This window comes from Coregonus lavaretus (genome assembly GCF_964263955.1).
Source record: "Coregonus lavaretus genome assembly, chromosome: 1".
Lineage (NCBI taxonomy): Eukaryota > Metazoa > Chordata > Actinopteri > Salmoniformes > Salmonidae > Coregonus > Coregonus lavaretus.
Genome location: NC_139988.1, coordinates 19,105,222 through 19,126,510, shown reverse-complemented (window position 1 = coordinate 19,126,510; position 21,289 = coordinate 19,105,222). Strand labels below are relative to the sequence as shown.

At 42.9% G+C, this 21,289-nt stretch overlaps 1 protein-coding gene across 1 annotated transcript in view; it reads left to right on the top strand.

Annotated features, from left to right (window-relative positions):
- Positions 1 to 4,112: 4,112 nt before the first annotated feature.
- Positions 4,113 to 21,289, top strand: part of LOC311124056 (kinesin-like protein KIF16B) — a gene marked incomplete at both ends in the record, with an annotated part of 131,241 nt that continues 114,064 nt past the window's right edge. The window contains 11 exons of the mRNA XM_084158251.1: positions 4,113 to 4,175; positions 4,394 to 4,513; positions 7,876 to 7,992; positions 8,928 to 9,025; positions 10,375 to 10,490; positions 11,599 to 11,741; positions 12,240 to 12,408; positions 14,289 to 14,423; positions 16,770 to 16,945; positions 17,125 to 17,178; positions 17,575 to 17,634. Coding sequence (XP_084014377.1) covers positions 4,113 to 4,175; positions 4,394 to 4,513; positions 7,876 to 7,992; positions 8,928 to 9,025; positions 10,375 to 10,490; positions 11,599 to 11,741; positions 12,240 to 12,408; positions 14,289 to 14,423; positions 16,770 to 16,945; positions 17,125 to 17,178; positions 17,575 to 17,634 — 1,251 coding nt within the window. The remainder of the gene's footprint in view (positions 4,176 to 4,393; positions 4,514 to 7,875; positions 7,993 to 8,927; positions 9,026 to 10,374; positions 10,491 to 11,598; positions 11,742 to 12,239; positions 12,409 to 14,288; positions 14,424 to 16,769; positions 16,946 to 17,124; positions 17,179 to 17,574; positions 17,635 to 21,289) is intronic.

Here is a 21,289-nt window from a genome sequence, read left to right as displayed (position 1 = left end):
ACTCCTTCTAAACAACGCAATTTTTGAAACTTTGGCAAAGGGTAAAGTCTACTGAACTTAGTCCACATTATTCGTAACAGATTCTAGTTTTGCGAACAGAAAACTGTGTTGGGATCAAATGTTTCATCAATGAGAACATTTGCAGAATTTTGTCCAAAATGCATCTCGCTCCATCTCCTCCCACTGCCGGCCATTGGGCTTCCTTTCACCACCATATTTGGTAGTGAGTGGAAAACGCCAAGCGTATGCTTCACATCCGGTTAAATATCTGTCTAATTGTTCTATCTGTGGCTGGATCCCTTCTAGACATGACCGTGGAAGACTGGAGCCCAATCCTATGAGCCCAAGTCAAGTGGAGCCACCTAGCGGTGAGTTGGTGCAGACCGGGACAAGCACAGTGGCAGCAGCTGCATCACACAGTTAATCAAGTTGATATCAGTCCGTTCTGAGAAGTAAACTATTGGAAGAGGGCTGCCAAACGAGTAAGTTTCCCGCAGCAATGAAAACTGAATCAGTATGTTGCCATTTCAAAGTTTTTAACTGATTGTAGCTACTTATGTGACTGACACGGTGCAGTTCTCAGGTGATTTGGACGAAAGTGCTCCGTGCCATGGCGTCAGTGCGTGTGGCTGTTCGTGTTCGACCGTTGATCAAAAGGTCTGTATCCCGATGCAGTCAGTCAATATACACAATGTCAACGTTTATGAACAGTTGATGGAGGTTAGGAATGTATTTTTTTTATTTTGTACAATTTAAAACGTATTTCCAGCACTTATACACAGTTTGACATTACTTATTCTTCATCTCCCGTGTAGCTCAGTTGGTAGAGCATGGCGTTGCAAGGTTGTGGGTTCGATTCCCACAGGGTATGAAAATGTATGCACTCACTAACTGTAAGTCGCTCTGGATAAGAGCGTCTGCTAAATGACTAAAATGTACATGGAGGGGTATTTTGAAAACAGTATAAGTGGAAAGTAAAAATGTTGCAGTTTTAATGTAACTGTCCAGTGACAATCTCACTTAAGTTCATATTCTGTTAACTCATACCCAAATAATGTTGTTGTGTCCAAAGCATAAATTATAGGAAAAAAACACTTCCAAAAACCCCACCTCAAACTTGTATCTCAAACAAAACCGTTTAAAACATTTTTGCTATTTCCTGGTAGAGGATGATGTCTGGCCAATCAGTGGTCTACTCACATTAATATTTTTAATGACTGGTATAGGCCCGCACCATTCTGTTGTTGGTGTACTTCCACACTATTCCAACATAGAAAAGCTTAATACCCCAAATTAGGAAGGAAAACTATTTCACTCAAAATGTCATTAATTATAGGTCATATTTCATAGAAATCTGCAAACATTGGACAATAACTTTAAAGGTCGACTTTGGGCAAAAATAACAGCTTTAAACTGCATAACTGATTAATGTACTATCACAGGGTTTCCCTCCATCTAAACGTGAATCGATTCTCAATTGTGGTATGGCTCTAGAAACATAAAGCCCCGTCCTATCAAAATAATTTCACAAATGCAAAATATACCTTTACTGTACACTGTTTTAACAGTTGCAGCCGACAGTATTTTTCAGTGACAGCACATTTGTGTCTTCCGTTTACACACAGATGTTTGGAGACGCAGATGATTAGCACAGATAGTCGACTCTGTCTTTGGTCTGTTTTCCATAAAGAAGCGCTGTAACATGGAAATATGGCCGTGTGGGAACCCTAACCCTATAAAGGTGTTTAATAATTTGACCTTTATTTTTTTGAAAAATATTTCTTGCTGATATGAAACATGCGTTCCTTATGTTTACAAAGCCATACCGCAAGCGATGCGTGTTAACATTTAGAGCAAGCGTCGGGGCTCTTAATAAAACTCTTCCGGCCAGAAGATAGTATCATCAATAGGCGCTAAAGGTAGTTGGCGTCTATATGGGCTAGACACGATTCAGCATATGAATGAAGGCTATATACACTGCTAAAAAAAACACTAAAATAACACATCCTAGATCTGAATGAAATAATCTTATTAAATACTTTTTTCTTTACATAGTTGAATGTGCTGACAACAAAATCACACAAAAATTATCAATGGAAATCAAATTTATCAACCCATGGAGGTCTGGATTTGGAGTCACCCTCAAAATTAAAGTGGAAAACCACACTACAGGCTGATCCAACTTTGATGTAATGTCCTTAAAACAAGTCAAAATGAGGCTCAGTAGTGTGTGTGGCCTCCACGTGCCTGTATGACCTCCCTACAACACCTGGGCATGCTCCTGATGAGGTGGTGGCTGGTCTCCTGAGGGATCTCCTCCCAGACCTGGACTAAAGCATCCGCGAACTCCTGGACAGTCTGTGGTGCAACGTGGCGTTGGTGGATGGAGCGAGACATGATGTCCCAGATGTGCTCAATTGGATTCAGGTCTGGGGAACGGGCGGGCCAATCCATAGCATCAATGCCTTCCTCTTGCAGGAACTTTTGACACACTCCAGCCACATGAGGTCTAGCATTGTCTTGCATTAGGAGGAACCCAGGGCCAACCGCACCAGCATATGGTCTCACAAGGGGTCTGAGGATCTCATCTCGGTACCTAATGGCAGTCAGGCTACCTCTGGCGAGCACATGGAGGGCTGTGTGGCCCCCCAAAGAAATGCCACCCCACACCATGACTGATCACCGCCGAACCGGTCATGCTGTAGGATGTTGCAGACAGCAGAATGTCCACGGCGTCGCCAGACTCTGTCACGTGCTCAGTGTGAACCTGCTTTCATCTGTGAAGAGCACAGGGAGCCAGTGGCAAATTTGCCAGTCTTGGTGTTCTCTGGCAAATGCCAAACGTCCTGCACGGTGTTGGGCTGTAAGCACAACCCCCACCTGTGGACGTCGGGCCCTCATACCACCCTCATGGAGTCTGTTTCTGACCATTTGAGCAGACACATGCACATTTGTGGCCTGCTGGAGGTCATTTTGCAGGGCTCTGGCAGTGCTCCTCCTGCTCCTCCTTGCACAAAGGCGGAGGTAGCAGTCCTGCTGCTGGGTTGTTGCCCTCCTTCCTCCTCCACGTCTCCTGATGTACTGGCCTGTCTCCTGGTAGCGCCTCCATGCTCTGGACACTACGCTGACAGACACAGCAAACCTTCTTGCCACAGCTCGCATTGATGTGCCATCCTGGATGAGCTGCACTAACTGAGCCACTTGTGTGGGTTGTAGACTCCGTCTCATGCTACCACTAGAGTGAAAGCACCGCCAGCATTCAAAAGTGACCAAAATATCAGCCAGGAAGCATAGGAACTGAGAAGTGGTCTGTGGTCACCACCTGCAAAACCAGTCCTTTATTGGGGGTGTCTTGCTAATTGCCTATAATTTCCACCTGTTGTCTATTCCATTTTCACAACAGCATGTGAAATGTATTGTCAATCAGTGTTGCTTCCTAAGTGGACAGTTTGAGTTCACAGAAGTGTGATTGACTTGGAGTTACATTGTGTTGTTTAAGTGTTCCCTTTTATTTTTTTGAGCAGTGTATAATGTTTTGATATAGTCATGATTCACGCAACACATTTAAAGTCCAATGGTGATTTTTCAAAGATTAACTACACAGTTAAAACTCTTCTTACCTGATAAGAGGGGGATTTCTGGTTCAAGTAAAATTATCATCATGACACTAACAATCAATCGGACTCTCCCGAGTGGCACAGTGGTCTAAGGCACTGCATCGCAGTGCTAGCTGTGCCACTAGAGATCCTGGTTCAAATCCAGGCTCTGTCGTAGCCGGCCGCGACCGGGAGACCCATGGGGCGGCGCACAATTGGCCCAGCGTCGTCCAGGGTAGGGGAGAGAATGGCCGGCAGGGATGTAGCTCAGTTGGTAGAGCATGGCGTTTGCAACGCCAGGGTTGTGGGTTTGATTCCCACGGGGGGCCAGTATATAAAAAATAATGTATGCACTCACTAACTGTAAGTCGCTCTGGATAAGAGCGTCTGCTAAATGACTAAAATGTAAATGTAGACCTACATTGGGCATTGTATACAGTTTTCTACATAAAACAGCCTGACTGACTTCAAGTAAACTGTTCACAAAATCTACGTTAATTTCACAGAGAAAAGGAAATGTCTGCGACGGTCATTATCCACATAGAGGGGAGCACCACTTCTATAGACTGCAACAAAAAGGTGAATTATTGATTCATTTCAATACAGCACGATTTTCAATACAGTGATTGATTTTTTTATTTTATTATTCAATGAACAGACAATGTTTAAGAGATACATTTTGGTACAGATATCAGGACCAACTAAAGGCTCTAGAATGAGGATGACATATTGCACAATGACCACAATAACAATACCTCTCCTGTTTTATAAATTAATCAAAGCTATTATGTTTGTAGCACATATCCAAATGCGTCCCTGGCACTGGGCTGAAGGACAGAGGCAGACATTCATTCTCCTATGATTTCTCCTACGATTCTACTGATGTCGGAAGCCCCAACTTTGTGCCTCAGGAGAAGGTATAGAACACGTACACACACACCTCTGAACATGCAGCCACTCTCAATCCAAGTGGTACCCTGTTGGTTACAACTTCATCAACTAGACTCTCAGTAGTGTGTGTTCTCTTCTCTACATGGAGGAGAGGCAGTACATCTCTCTCTTATCTTGAGCTCCAGACTGGAGTCCTGCAGTGATGTTCTTCTAGCTCTTTCTCCTCCATAGCAAAACCCTCATACTGACTGAACTCACCTTGGTTTCACACATGCTTCAGGCTTAACCCCTATTTCACCTCTTACGCTCTCCCCGAGGGCCCTCTTCAACCACCCCCATCACTGTTGCACCCCATAGAATTACATATAGGACACCTATATGCTCCTCTCCCTCACCATTGTCTACTAAGATTCCAGTGTTGTGTACACCATGCACTGTCTGTATAATACTATAGAGTTTGAAGTAAGACCAACTCTTGTAAACCTGTCCAGAACCATTGCGTACTCTGAACCTAAAACCTACAGTGGGGAGAGCAAGTATTTGATACACTGCTGATTTTGCATGTTTTCCTACTTACAAAGCATGTAGAGGTCTGTAATTTTTAATCATAGGTACACTTCAAAAGTGAGAGGCAGAATCTAAAACAAAAATCCAGAAAATCACATTTGTATGATTTTTAAGTAATTAATTTGTATTTTATTGCATGACATAAGTATTTGATACATCAGAAAAGCAGAACTTAATATTTGGTACAGAAACCTTTGTTTGCAATTACAGAGATCATACGTTTCCTGTAGGTCTTGACCAGGTTTGCACACACTGCAGCAGGGATTTTGGCCCACTCCTCCATACAGACCACCTCCAGATCCTTCAGGTTTCGGGGCTGTCGCTGGGCAATACGGACTTTCAGCTCCCTCCAAAGATTTTCTATTCGGTTCAGGTCTGGAGACTGGCTAGGCCACTCCAGGACCTTGAGATGCTTCTTACGGAGCCACTCCTTAGTTGCCCTGGCTGTGTGTTTCGGGTCATTGTCATGCTGGAAGACTCAGCCACGACCCATCTTCAATGCTCTTACTGAGGGAAGGAGGTTGTTGGCCAAGATCTCGCGATACATGGCCCCATCCATCCTCCCCTCAATACGGTGCAGTCATCCTGTCCCCTTTGCAGAAAAGCATCCCCAAAGAATTCTGTTTCCATCTCCATGCTTCACGGTTGGGATGGTGTTCTTGGGGTTGTACTCATCCTTCTTCTCCCTCCAAACACGGCGAGTGGAGTTTAGACCAAAAAGCTCTATTTTTGTCTCATCAGACCACATGACCTTCTCCCATTCCTCCTCTGGATCATCCAGACGGTCATTGGCAAACTTCAGACGGGACATGCGCTGCCTTGAGCAGGGGGACCTTGCGTGCACTGCAGGATTTTAATCCATGACGGCGTAGTGTGTTACTAATGGTTTTCTTTGAGACTGTGGTCCCAGCTCTCTTCAGGTCATTGATCAGGTCCTGCCGTGTAGTTCTGGGCTGATCCCTCACCTTCCTCATGATCATTGATGCCCCACGAGGTGAGATCTTGCATGGAGCCCCAGACCGAGGGTGATTGACCGTCATCTTGAACTTCTTCCATTTTCTAATAATTGCGCCAACAGTTGTTGCCTTCTCACCAAGCTGCTTGCCTATTGTCCTGTAGCCCATCCCAGCCTTGTGCAGGTCTACAATTTTATCCCTGATGTCCTTACACAGCTCTCTGGTCTTGGCCATTGTGGAGAGGTTGGAGTCTGTTTGATTGAGTGTGTGGACAGGTGTCTTTTATACAGGTAACGAGTTCAAACAGGTGCAGTTAATACAGGTATTGAGTGGAGAACAGGAGGGCTTCTTAAAGAAAAACTAACAGGTCTGTGAGAGCCGGAATTCTTACTGGTTGGTAGGTGATCAAATACTTAGTGGGGGAGAAAAGTATTTAGTCAGCCACCAATTGTGCAAGTTCTCCCACTTAAAAAGATGAGAGAGGCCTGTAATTTTCATCATAGGTACACGTCAACTATGACAGACAAAATGAGAAAAAAACATCCAGAAAATCACATTGTAGGATTTTTAATGAATTTATTTGCAAATTATGGTGGAAAATAAGTATTTGGTCAATAACAAAAGTTTCTCAATACTTTGTTATATACCCTTTGTTGGCAATGACACAGGTCAAACGTTTTCTGTAAGTCTTCAAGGTTTTCACACACTTTTGCTGGTATTTTGGCCCATTCCTCCATGTAGATCTCCTCTAGAGCAGTGATGTTTTGGGGCTGTCGCTGGGCAACACGGACTTTCAACTCCCTCCAAAGATTTTCTATGGGGTTGAGATCTGGAGACTGGCTAGGCCACTCCAGGACCTTGAAATGCTTCTTACGAAGCCACTCCTTTGTTGCCCGGGTGGTGTGTTTGGGATAATTGTCATGCTGAAAGACCCAGCCACGTTTCATCTTCAATGCCCTTGCTGATGGAAGGAGGTTTTCACTCAAAATCTCACGATACATGGCCCCATTCATTCTTTCCTTTACACGGATCAGTCGTCCTAGTCCCTTTGCAGAAAAACAGCCCCAAAGCATGATGTTTCCACCCCCATGCTTCACAGTAGGTATGGTGTTCTTTGGATGCAACTCAGCATTCTTTGTCCTCCAAACACTACGAATTGAGTTTTTACCAAAAAGTTCTATTTTGGTTTCATCTGACCATATGACATTCTCCCAATCCTCTTCTGGATCATCCAAATGCACTCTAGCAAACTTCAGACGGGCCTGGACATGTACTGGCTTAAGCAGGGGGACACGTCTGGCACTGCAGGATTTGAGTCCCTGGCGGCGTAGTGTGTTACTGATGGTAGGCTGAGTGGAGGACAGAGGAGCCTCTTAAAGAAGAAGTTACAGGTCTGTGAGAGCCAGAAATCTTGCTTGTTTGTAGGTGACCAAATACTTATTTTCCACCATAATCTGCAAATAAATTCATAAAAAATCCTACAATGTGATTTTCTGGATTTTTTTTTCTCAATTTGTCTGTCATAGTTGACGTGTACCTATGATGAAAATTACAGTCCTCTCTCATCTTTGTAAGTGGGAGAACTTGCACAATTGGTGGCTGACTAAATACTATTTTCCCCACTGTATGTCATGCAATAAAATACAAATTAATTACTTAAAAATCATACAATGTGATTTTCTGGATTTTTTTTTTTGATTCTGCCTCTCACAGTGTACCTATGATTAAAAATTACAGACCTCTACATGCTTTGTAAGTAGGAAAACTTGCAAAATCGGCAGTGTATCAAATACTTGTTCTCCCCACTGTATATCGTTGCAGGTGTTTAAAGATTTGCGCTGTGATATTTCTCTGTATCATTGCAGGTGTTTAAAGACTTGGGCTGTGATGTCCTGGAGGCAGCGTTTGGTGGTTACAATGCCTGTGTGTTCGCCTATGGACAGACGGGATCAGGGAAGTCTTATACCATGATGGGAAGCCCAGTAAGTCACTTTTGAGACGCAATGATAATATGCACTATTGTTGATTCACTCCGGTCACAGAGCTGTTTTTTGAGGTAATGTTTGTGGTGTATCCTGCCACAGAGATCTTATTAAATAATATGCAGTTCTATGTATCCTGTAGTGTTGCCTTCAATTTCAATTCAGTCAATTCTGGAAGTAACCCTGAAGTTCCAATTCCAATTTTCCTCATTTAAAAACACATTTTCTTCCTGAATAGAAATGGGAGTTAAATAAGGTTATTCTATCTACATGTTTCTCTCCACTAATCAGAAAATGTGATGAGTGGAGCTGTCTGAGTCCTGTCCACTCTCTGCCTCTCTCTCCTCTGTCTCTTCTCCTTGCACAGCACAGGAAACACTCAGTACACAACAGTCAGACCGGCGGAGGCTAATGAGTTTTCTGCTTGTCTAACCACCAGGAGACTTATACAAGGTCAACACCACCATAGAAAGCTGCTGTCAACATGTTGGCTAATCATACAGGCCTACAGGGCTGTTAATAACCACATGCACTATCTGCTGTGTGTGCTAATTAAAAACAAGAGGACAGGACTTCACAAATCAGAGTGGACCGACGTGCTGTTACGCCTCAGTAACGCTAACTCCAAATTATATGCCCTGGCTGGCTGGCTGGCTGGCTGGCTAGTTGGTATTTGTAAGCTGTTAGAAGTAGTTGCCTGAATTGATGAGTCGGTGTGTGGACAGGACAGAAGAGGAGATGGAATGTAGGAAACCTTTTACCACACATAGTACTATCCCTGTTCACCATTAGAGGCTAAGGTTAATCAAATACAGTTTTTATTTATAACAAATGTAAATAATTCTGAAGGGTATTATAATATAATAACAGTATGTATGTTTAGCAAATATAAATGTAAGTCCTCTATGTCATACTTTCTACTCCTTGTGTTGCAGGGAGATATAGGTCTGATTCCACGGATCTGTGAAGGCCTGTTCTGTCAGATATCAGAGAAGAGCCAGGGGGATGGGGCCTCCTTCCGCACAGAGGTCAGGTAATAGTCAGCACTGCTGAGCAACAAACAACAACAACAACAACTAGGATGTTGTTGTGGAACAGTTTATGGCGACGCAAGGGATGGCTACAAGGTACAGATTTCCTCTGGGGGACCACTAGCAGTTTAAATACGTCTGGCAGACAGCGTGGTCCAATGGTCTTGGCTGGAGGGCATGTTAATTTAGCACTTATCTAACAAGTGACTAATTACTTGAGAAGAGAGGAATGGACCATGTGTGGCCATCTCTGTTGGTATTCACAGCGGTTACCTGGCCAGACTTTTAGCCAGTAGTGCAGATAAGAATAATATGTGGAGGATGCCCCGACTGGAAGTCTGAGGGACAATAGCTAGCTGACTGCTAGCTGAATTGACTGCCAATCCCCATAGAGGAGTGCTAGGCTAGTTGACCTGACTGCCAAACCCCATAGAGGAGTGCTAGCTGACCTGACTGCCAATCCTCATAGAGGAGCGATAGGCTAGCTGAGCTAATTGCTACAGTAGCTGACCTGACTGGCAAGCCAAGCTTCTGCCTTAATAAACTTCTGCCCTTTGTGAATGATTGAGGAGTACAGAGTGCATACAGGATGTCTGTATGCCAATGAGCCTAAAGAAAAGCTGTAATTTAACATCTCTCCTGTCAGTAATAATTATTATGGCTTTTATGACTAAATAAAAACATTTCCCTGCCACTGTCAGAATAAATGGGTTGTGAGAACTATTGTAATTCAATAAACATCTAGGCGTTTTAAAAACGTATTCAGGTGGAAGTTGTTTCAGCTTTCATTTGTGTGCTCACAAAGAAATCATTGTTGACTGGAGCCAAACAACTGAGCGAAAACATTAACCGTCTTTATTTCCTCCCGCTAACAACCGAACAGAAAATCTCTTTGTTCAGGCTGTGAAAATATCATTTGCTCTGAAGTTAATGTCTCTTTAATCTCTGTCAGTACAACAATAGATTAGGAAAATCATGGATTTTAATGTGTTTTTCTGACAGGGTTTAATTGGGTAATTCGCTAACTGAGAGCTGAAAATGAGCTTGAAAATACAATTTGTCAGTGGATGATTGGATCTAGTGATAAGTCATGTTGATATTATTCTGATGGTTGAATGAAAGCAGCCATGTCAGTGTGACAGACATCAGGAACAGGAAATGGAGTAGCTATCTAACGTCTTCAGACTGACATAATTCTCTAAGGTGTGATAGGGGAAATGAAGACAAGTAGCTTTAACCACATCAAATGGCAAACCTCTCTAGAGCATGTACCTACTGAAGGAAGCTTGCGGTAGATTGTTCTGCAGCCTGACGATGGTGATGTGAAATGTTCCATGTCTTGTTCTGTTAGTTACCTGGAGATCTATAACGAGCGTGTGCAAGACCTTCTCACGACTAAGAAGAGCCCAGAGAACGGGTCAGGACTCAAGGTCAGAGAACACCCCAAGGATGGGCCGTATGTGGAGGGTAAGACTTGATCTCTCACCGCCACACTACCGCATAGATTAAGGACAGATCAGTGGTATAATCTTAGTGGTGACAAGCATAGAAATAGAATGAACAGAAAGGGTGTCTCCATTTAAGTCAATGGTGGCATAATGGGTGGACTGGCAGCCATTTTGACTGTACCCATTCCAGGTAGTAAAAACAGGAAGTGTACCCTTCAATCTGTGCTGTGATTTGTTGAGTCAACTCAACTGACATTACAGAAATACATTCCATTCTACATTACTATGGCAATCCAGCATCAGTTGATTGAACATTCCAAAATACCATGGGAATTATTGCATCACAATACCAGGCAGCCATTGCGAGTGTACCCATGAGTTTACCAGTCAAATTGCCAGGGTTAGTGCTTCCAAGACCGTTCAATTAATTATATTACCCTTTACAGACAGAACGCCGGTACGGTAATGTGACGATAGCAACAATTGATAACATTTCAGACAATTTAAAAAAGTGCCGCATCAGAAACATCTACCTTTTCAGACAGTAGAATTCTGCTCAGGCATAGAATGTTCTGTATTGTTTCCCTGACAACAATAAACATAGCTGATTGATGCACTGCTGTGTCGTTTTTTTATGGTATGGTAGCTAGATGTGTTTTATTTCTACTAAATGTCACGGTATTTAATGAACTTTAACATCCTTTTTTAGGAAAGAGTGGTCTGCTCGCAGGCAGCTCGAGATTATTTGATTGACAGTTCTGGTGATGGACGTTAGTCCCACTTCAGAAGCGACATTCCTTTACAGACGACAAGTAAAATGGCCGTTCAGTGGCGCTTCGAAACTATCTCCAGAGGTTTCATGGCAGGCATTTAAAAAGCCGTAGTGTACCCTTACAGACAAGCAAACATGCCGAGGCGCTTTCAAGGCGGCACATTCCATATGTCTGAAAAGGGTATGTTTCTATGTTGACAAGGCCCCTTTCTATAGTGAGGTTCTCTCACTGGTCCGGGCCGTAGACAGACATGATGCTAACCAACACAGACGGGTCATAGTGGCTAACAGGATCTGAGCATGTCAGCATATGTGATGTGTCAGGTGTGATTCTCCTTGCTGTGTGTGTGTTCAGACCTGTCGAAGCACCTGGTTCAGAACTACAGGGATATAGAGAAGCTGTTGCATGCTGGGAACGCCAAACGCACCACGGCGAGCACAGGCATGAACGATGTTAGCAGCCGCTCACACGCCATCTTCACCATCAACTTCACACAGGTACATACACACACTGTTAGAGACCAAGTGTTTTTTGTAATATAACAATACATGGTACTTTTATCCAAAGCATCTTACTGTACATTGAGTCATAAAAATGTTTGTCTGTGTCACTGTGATCCCTGTGGGAATTGAACCCACAACCTTGCTTATCAACTGAACCACACAGGACCACTCGTGTTCATGTCAGTTTTTACTTGCTTGGTGTGTGTGTGGTTGACGCTTTTGATGTTGTAAATACATTATTTACTAGCCTTAGGATGCAACCGAAGACCAGCCCTTAAGAGCCAGTTAGTCCATTTTCTTATTGAGTAAATTTGTCCAATATCAGTATTGAACATGTTTGGTAGCACAGTATTGAGTGCTGATTTGCCCTGTTAGTTCCCTCTTGTAAATGAGTGGTTTGGATCCTTCTCTCCTTCTCTCCCTTAATTCATTCCTATTGTTAACAACTCTGTGTGTGTGTTTGGGCGTGTGTGTGTATGTACCCGTCTCCAGGCTCGTTTTGATGCAGAGCTGCCGTGTGAGACGGTGAGTAAGATCCACCTGGTAGACTTGGCGGGCAGTGAGAGGGCTGATGCCACTTGCGCCACCGGTGCCAGGCTGAAGGAAGGAGCAAACATCAACAAGTCCCTGGTCACACTGGGCATTGTCATCTCTGCTCTGGGTAAATGATGCTTAGTACACACACACACCAGGGTTTCTGTTGGCCGGTAATATTAATTTGTTATGAAAAGACGATAAATAAAATTGCCGCTGGCCAATTGTCCGGGAGAAGGAAAGAAAATCCCCTTGCAAAATAAAGCGTTTTAGCCTATTCATTGACAGAAATACCAGTCAATGTAAATGCATTTCACTGTTCATGGTCTATAGGTTAATTTGCATAATTTAGTGGAATTAAATTGGAGCGTGTGCGGTATATTTGTTATGTACCTTATTTATCACACGGGTACAGCATACAGATACAGAGCCTTTGAGCGGAAAATATGTCAGACAGCACGAGAGCTGCTGCTACAGCATCTCAAACAGCAAAAGCACAGGCAACGGAAGGCAGGCTTCATCAGCAAGTCACACCGCTTTGTAATGAGCAGGAGTCAGTATGCATTTTGAAAACATGTACTTAATTGTTTGAAACCTGAACGTTTTACTACATGCTATGAGGCATGTCTTACTTTGCTTCAAAGTAGCCTAGCCAAAACCGGACCAGGCAATTTATTTTATATCAACTTTCTTTCGATGTCCAGTAGGCAAAGGCACAATCCTAGTCATATTAGCAACAAATGCCAGTTGTTGCATATTAGATCTCCCCTCTTTCTAAATGTCTAACTGATATTTCCATCTCTGTCACATGAAACTGCTGTGGTGCGCTTTTGACAACGGTGTTTTCCACTAATTGCAATATGGATCGAACATTCATCTGTAGCCTACTGCCTTGTGTCCATTGCTGTGCTTATAATGTGAAGAAATAATAGGTTATCAACATTTTAAGCTAAATGTTCTACTCTGTTGCATCATGTTTTTTTAAATGTAGCCTAGGCCTACTGGTTGTATGAATTTGGGATCCATCGTCCCACAACTGTCCCAGAGTCTGTTTTGGCTATTTCTTTCTCGACCAGCTGACCAATAGAATAGGTCAACTTTTCTACTATGGGGGACAGTAGATTGACATAGGCTAGTGATTTTGCTGTTCGTTACTTGTCATGTTGGCTGAGGAAAAGTAAATGTGGACAGTTACTCTAACATGTTCAAAGTCCGCATCAGAATTTGTTAAGGACCACACATTGTTGCGTCCTGGACATGCATGTTCTGTTATTATGAATTACCATATTCTAAATGTGATTTCTGAGCACCGTCGGTGGATGCACTAATCAGGTTACGCACCCAATGCATATGGGTCCGGTAAATTTCTCAAAATGTCCATTAAATTAAAATGCTGCTGTTCAAATGGCCGGTGCCACATTTTCCTAACTGAAGCCCTGACACACACACGCACACACACACACCACACCACATGCCTGATGCCAAACATTGACACAACAACTTACTTCATTTCAGAGTCAGTCAGGCTATTTAATAAATTAATAACACCAATTAGACTCTGAATAAGGATACATTTTTAATCAGTCCACTGCACAAGTGGTAGCTACACTACTGGCAAAACAATACTACGTATTTATGGTTCCATTTCTATCTGGCCTGTGTTGTGGCACATCCTTTCATGCTTTTGTAGTTGGTTTGGGAGAAGATGTTATTGTGTAATTTTCTGTTTCAGTGTGTGTGTGTGTCTACGTGGAGGAGTAGTTGGAGGGGTTACCAAGAGGAAAAAGCAGCTCTTCGTCCCCATGTAAAGACTCTGTCCTAACCCCTCTCTCTTTCGCTCTCTCTTTCTCTCTGCGTGTGTCCTCCTAGCTGATGTAAGTGGAGCATCAGGGAGTGTAGGTGGAGGTTCTGTCCCAGACCATGGGAAGAGGAAGAAGCAGCTGTTTATCCTCTACAGAGACTGTTCTGACCTGGCTTTCTCTCTCTCTCTGTGTGTGGCTGAAGGAGGAGATGGAGGAAGAGGAGGGGGCTCCCACAAGGAGAAAAGGAAGAAGCAGCTCTTCATCCCATACAGAGATTCGGTTCTGACCTGGCTCCTGAAAGACAGCCTGGGAGGAAACTCCAAGACCATCATGATAGCAAGTATGGTTGATCTTAGTCTGTGGTATTCAAATTGGGGTTGCAATCCTATATAAAAAATAAATAATAATAATTAAGAGTACATACATTTTAACATTTTGAGTAAATGTATTGATTGATCCAGAAGCGCATAGACTGTAAATACTAAAATAAGACTATAGTGTATATTCTGATTATAAGACAACAGTTTCCTGCCCAGCTAATGGCTGACCCAAACTACACCTAAACTATATTGAAACTAATTTCACACACATCATATTATATGTAGCCTAAAGACAAGATGAAATTGACAATAGTCTGATGCGTATATAATTGTCTTAATATCTTGGTTTTTATGACCTTCTTAAACAAAATATTAATTAATTTCTTTGATGCATTTTTAATGGATTTATTAGACTGGCGGCTATACAGTGAGGGGAAAAAAGTATTTGATCCCCTGCTGATTTTGTACCTTTGCCCACTGACAAAGAAATGATCCGTCTATAATTTTAATGGTACGTTTATTTGAACAGTGAGAGACAGAATAACAACAAAAAATCCAGAAAAACGCTTTTCAAAAATGTTATAAATTGATTTGCATTTTAATGAGGGAAATAAGTATTTGACCCCCTCTCAATCAGAAAGATTTCTGGCTCCCAGGTGTCTTTTATACAGGTAACAAAAGAGTGTGCTCCTAATCTCAGCTCGTTACCTGTATAAAAGACACCTGTCCACAGAAGCAATCTATCAATCAGATTCCAAACTCTCCACCATGGCCAAGACCAAAGAGCTCTCCAATGCTGTCAGGGACAAGATTGTAGACCTACACAAGGCTGGAATGGGCTACAAGACCATCGCCAAGCAGCTTGGTGAGAAGGTGACAACAGTTGGTGCGATTATTCGCAAATGGAAGAAACACAAAAGGACTGTCAATCTCCCTCTGCCTGGGGCTCCATGCAAGATCTCACCTCGTGGAGTTGCACTGATCATGAGAACGGTGAGGAATCAGCCCAGAACTACACGGGAGGATCTTGTCAATGATCTCAAGGCAGCTGGGACCATAGTCACCAAGAAAACAATTGGTAACACACTACGCCGTGAAGGACTGAAATCCTGCAGCGCCCGCAAGGTCCCCCTGCTCAAGAAAGCACATGTACAGGGCCGTCTGAATGATTCAGAGGAGAACTGGGTGAAAGTGTTGTGGTCAGATGAGACCAAAATTGAGTTCTTTGGCATCAACTCAACTCGCTGTGTTTGGAGGAGGAGGAATGCTGCCTATGACCCCAAGAACACCATCCCCACCGTCAAACATGGAGGTGGAAACATTATGCTTTGGGGGTGTTTTTCTGCTAAGGGGACAGGACAACTTCACCGCATCAAAGGGATGATGGACGGGGCCATCTACCGTCAAATCTTGGGTGAGAACCTCCTTCCCTCAGCCAGGGCATTGAAAATGGGTCGTGGATGGGTATTCCAGCATGACAATGACCCAAAACACACGGCCAAGGCAACAAAGGAGTGGCTCAAGAAGAAGCACATTAAGGTCCTGGAGTGGCCTAGCCAGTCTCCAGACCTTAATCCCATAGAAAATCTGTGAAGGGAGCTGAAGGTTCGAGTTGCTAAACATCAGCCTCGAAACCTTAATGACTTGGAGAAGATCTGCAAAGAGGAATGGAACAAAATCCCTCCTGAGATGTGTGCAAACCTGGTGGCCAACTACAAGAAACGTCTGACCTCTGTGATTGCCAACAAGGGTTTTGCCACCAAGTACTAAGTCATGTTTTGCAGAGGGGTCAAATACTTATTTCCCTCATTAAAATGCAAATCAATTTATAACATTTTTGAAAAGCGTTTTTCTGGATTTTTTGTTGTTATTCTGTCTCTCACTGTTCAAATAAACCTACCATTAAAATTATAGACTGATTATGTCTTTGTCAGTGGACAAATGTACAAAATCAGCAGGGGATCAAATACTTTTTTCCCTCACTGTAGGTATTTGTGGAGGCCCGGCTATTTTACTGTTAATATGCATATGTCATTTTGAGGTAGAAGTGCAAAACGTTTTTGTATTTTTGGGGTATTTATCTCAAAGTACTGCTAAAATACACATATTTAGGAAAAGTCAATGACAGGTATGTGTAAGATTTTTATTGAAATTAAGTTATTAAAATTACTACATTGAATACGGTCAGATTGTCTTGGCATTTCTAGTGTTAACTTGGCCCCAGACAATCGATCTGAGATCGATTTAAATTTCAGTCATGGGATTATTATTTGCTTTAACCCCTGTACAGGTGATTTTAGTAAGAGACCCACCGCACTTCTGGGTCCTCACACCTGTGATGTGTTCCTGTCTATCTTCCCACACAGCTCTTTCTCCCGCTGATGTGAACTACAGTGAGACACTGAGCACACTGCGCTACGCTAACCGAGCTAAAAACATAGTCAACAAGCCCACAGTCAACGAGGACAGCAGTGTTACAGTCATCAGAAAACTGCAGGAGGAGATCGTCAGACTGAAAGGACTAGTGGAGAAGAACAACCTGGTGGGGGGGGGGTGGTGGTGGTGGTGGTGTATGTTAAAGCATTAGGCTAATAACTGTACATGTGACCTCTCTCCAGTAAAGCAACCAGGTGTGTGTGTGAGATTATCTAAGGGTATGTTGAAGCACAATGCTCAAACAGTATGGCCTCTCTCTCTTGCCAGGCTCCCCTTTCTCCTCAGGATCTCTCCAAGACTCTGAAGGTTGAGGAGAAACTTCACAAGAATGAGGCCAAGGTGAGTGAACTCTTCAGGACTACAGGGAGTGACCTGTGTATGTTTCTCAGTGTGACTCCTATGGTCTTGGGTTCTATTCCTGCTGGGAACGTCATACACATTCTAAAGCAGTGTGCATTCACTGTAGCCTATTGTAAGTGCCTGCCAGTACCTAGTGGAATGTACTGTATGTGTTTCTCTGCAAATATGAAAAGTTGGATGTCAATGTTTTGTGACTACAGATCTGTTCTCATCAGTTTTCTGGGCTTGGTCTGTCTCAACAACCGGAAAAGCATATATAAGTTTAGCTTTCTTAATTAACCAGAATATCAACAGTTATTTCTAGTTGTTTATCAAAGTTAGCTGTCTAACTCATTGATCCTGCTTTGTAGTAAACCCTTCTGTTCTCTCCCACAGGTGTTAGAACTGACCAGGGAGTGGACCAACAAGTGGGGGGAGACCCAGAACATTCTCAAGGTACGCTAATATCTCAGTTAATTTGTTAGTTCTTTTTTTTAAACATTTATTTGACCATTAAAAAACACAATACAACCACAAATGTGGACACAATGCATTTAAAATCATTGATGATGATAAAGTTAAACGCATTTCCATTGTGGCCCCCCTTATTAATAATTATGGCTATTTAATAAAACCCAAAATTGATAATAATGCCATTGTAGAGTTATTTCAAAAAGGAGTATGCCCACTCATGGTGAAGACTGGTGCTTCTGCTGGCAACGCACTTGAGTTCAATGATGCCAGATGGTGGTGATGCCAGATGGTGGTGATGCCGTTGGCAATCCTTCCTCTCTTACTGTTTTGGACCTAAAACCTTCGTACAACATTTGACACACAATTTTGGCTAGATGATATATGCTCTCACTCACTCACCCCATCGCTGGCATATATATACATACATACATACATACATACATACATACATACATACATACATACATACATACATACATACATACATACATACATACATACATACATACATACATACATCCTGGCATATCGGTTTATGCATTGGCTGACTCATAGGTCGGCAACAAAGGCTCTCCACTAGATAATGATAATATCATGTACTCATTTTCTAGCATCTGGGGTATGCCAGAATGTAGAATTCTTGGGCACTGGAATGTCAGTCACTGTAAACCATGTGAAAAGTAAGAAACTTGAAAATGTCTTTCTCTGGGTCAGTAATCTTGTCTCCATTTGTGTGATTATCTGTCACGCTTTATCTCAGACACACACATGCACACACACTTCTCCCAGTAGATCAGCCCAACAGATGGCTGTGTGTCAGTGTCTGAGCTTTGGGCTCCGTCTGACCGTCTGTCTAGATCCACGGATCCCCCAGAAGGCCACAGGAGTTTGACATGTATAAGCACTATTTATATTTTAGGATCCGTCGCTAATGAAACACTATTCCCTTTATAGTGCACTACTTTTGGTCAAAAGTAGTGCACTACATAGGGAAAAGGGTGACATTTGGGACACACCCTTAGTCTTGGCTGCCTGGCTTCTCATCTCACACAATTATGTTGCTGCTAGAATCATCTCTTGTTTGTGTGGCAGCCAAATAAGATTACAAAAAAGTTCTTAAATATCCAGGGACCAATTTGCTGTTGGTTCTGTCAACTCAGTGGCTCTGTCCCAAATGGCACCCTATTCCCTTTATAGGGCTCTGGTCAAAAGTAGTGCACTATATAGGGAATAGGGTGCCATTTGGGACGTAGTAACAGAGGCTCAGCGGGCTTCATAGTGCTGTCTGGTGTATGGAAATGAGTTGGTTGATACTCGGCACAGTATAATCATTTGATGTAGCAGGACTTTGGTGGAGTAGATTCTAGTTTTCCAGTAATGAACATTTGTTTTCTGCTTCTTTGTTCTTCTTCTGTGGTGGACTGATTAGCTAGCTATGCTGATTATGAACTGAATAATGTTGCTTGGAAAGAAGAACCAAATTGTTTGGAAATTAAAGTTGGGGAAATTATTTTGCTAAGTAACTTTGTTTGGAGGATTTTGCAGGACTGTATTATGACAATAATCGCACTAAGCCACAACGGCCACTTGATTTAATACTAAAACTTGCTTGTCCATGTACCCTTTGTCTTCTTAACGATCAGCCCTGAGATTGGGTCTGTTAGCTTACCCACTTCAATCAGTGTAAATGAAGGGGAGGAGACCGGTTAAAGAAGGATTTTTAAACATTGAGACATGGATTGTGTATGTGTGCCATTCAGAGGGTGAATGGGAAGACAAAAAAATTTAAGTGCCTTTGAACGGGGTATGGTAGTAGGTGCCAGGCGCACTGGTTTGTGTCAAGAACTGCAACGCTGCTCGGTTTTTCATGCTCAACAGTTTTCTGTGTGTATCAAGAACGGTCCACCACCCAAAGGACAGCCAGCCAACTTGACACAGCTGTGGGAAGCATTGGAGTGAACATGGACCAGCATCCCTGTAGAACGCTTTCGACACCTTGTAGAGTCCGCGCCCCGACGAATTGAGGGCAAAAGGGGAGGGAGGGTGCACAACTCAATATTAGGAAGGTGTTCCTAATGTTTGCTATACTCAGTGTGTGTGTGTGTGTGTGTGTGTATATACACATGCATACATACATACATACATACATACATACATACTGGAATACTTATAAATGGTCATAAAGCAACCCAATATGGAGTTAGTTGCAGGTTTTCCTACATTCCAGTTGCCAGTTTCCAAAACAGTCTAACCAGCATTCCGATATAGGCTATGCAGATATAACATTTGACATTTTCAGCAAAGATTGCATGTAGTTTCGGTCTTCCCTAACACTCCCTTTCTCTTCCTCTTTCCGTCCCATGTAAGGGCTGCTTATAGTTCCTGTATCCTACCAGTGGGTGTCACTGTTGCTCTACTGAACCTCAACATGGTGTTGCTATTTAATTTTCCAGCTATTTAGCTTAAATGGCATTCAACTGACATTAGAGCTGCTTAAATGGTCCTGAAGTCAACATCTGACACTGGGAGAAGAGTGAGGGAGAGAAGGGGAAACTCATCAGACATGCCTAATCGCTTACTCTCTCTCCATCCCATATGGCTCATCAGTGTGTGTCGGAGAGAGAGTGGGAGAGAATTTCCCCCTTCATACTTCAGCCTGCCAGCCCAGAGTTTAGTTTATGCTACTCAGGCCCAATAAAAAAGTAAGAAGTTGATGTTCACTTCAGCTTCGCAAAGATGACAGGTTTTGAGTATAAAGTAGGAAAAAGCATCCTAGTGGGGTGGGGGCAGCAAACACAGATCGCGCAGCCACACCATTTGAATCTCAATTGCGTTTCCTTGATTCCTCTCATCTCCTGCTCAACCCATTGGATGAGAAGTTCAGTGGGGAGGGACCAACTGACCTTCTCAATCAATGGGTTTTGAGCAGGAGACGAGAGGACGTGAGGAATCAAGGAAATGCAATTGAGATTCTCCCATGGACTTGGTCCCAGCTTAGACAAAAGAGCTCAATTTACTTTCACATTGAAAGCGGTTCAACTTCTCAAGTAGCTCTTGTTCAGGTCTTCAGTTTTCCTACAGTGTCTACACGGACTAGTCCTAGATGGTGTTGTTTTATTCCCCCACATGATAACAGACACAGCGGTGCCATTCTCTCAGAGGCTGTTCAGAACAGGTGTGTTGTCTTGAACAAGAATAATACATGAGAGCGAGAGAAGACCTCAGGAGGAAGACAAGATGACAGTGACACATGCACACAAGTTTGGCTTGTTGGTACATTGGCAACATGTTTCCAAGTGTCAACAAGGTTTGGCTTTCAATCTTATTCACAATGTTACCAAAATTTTCTGCGGTGGTGAGTGGTTACTTTACTCACTTTGAAACGTTGCATTTCATTTCAAAATCTTTGAAAATATTTGCACCCCACTGAACTAGACCCTGCAACCTGCTGCTAGAGCTAATGAACATTGTAGTTTATTACCTGACACTGCTGATATCTAATTAACAGGTCTTGATTAGCTACATATGGCACTGCATTCATTTAGCTGCTGTCCTTCTGTCCATCCCACGTGTTCATTAATACAGCCATGTTGTAAATCTCAGGTTACATGTTCAACGGTGACTCTGTTTTCCAAAA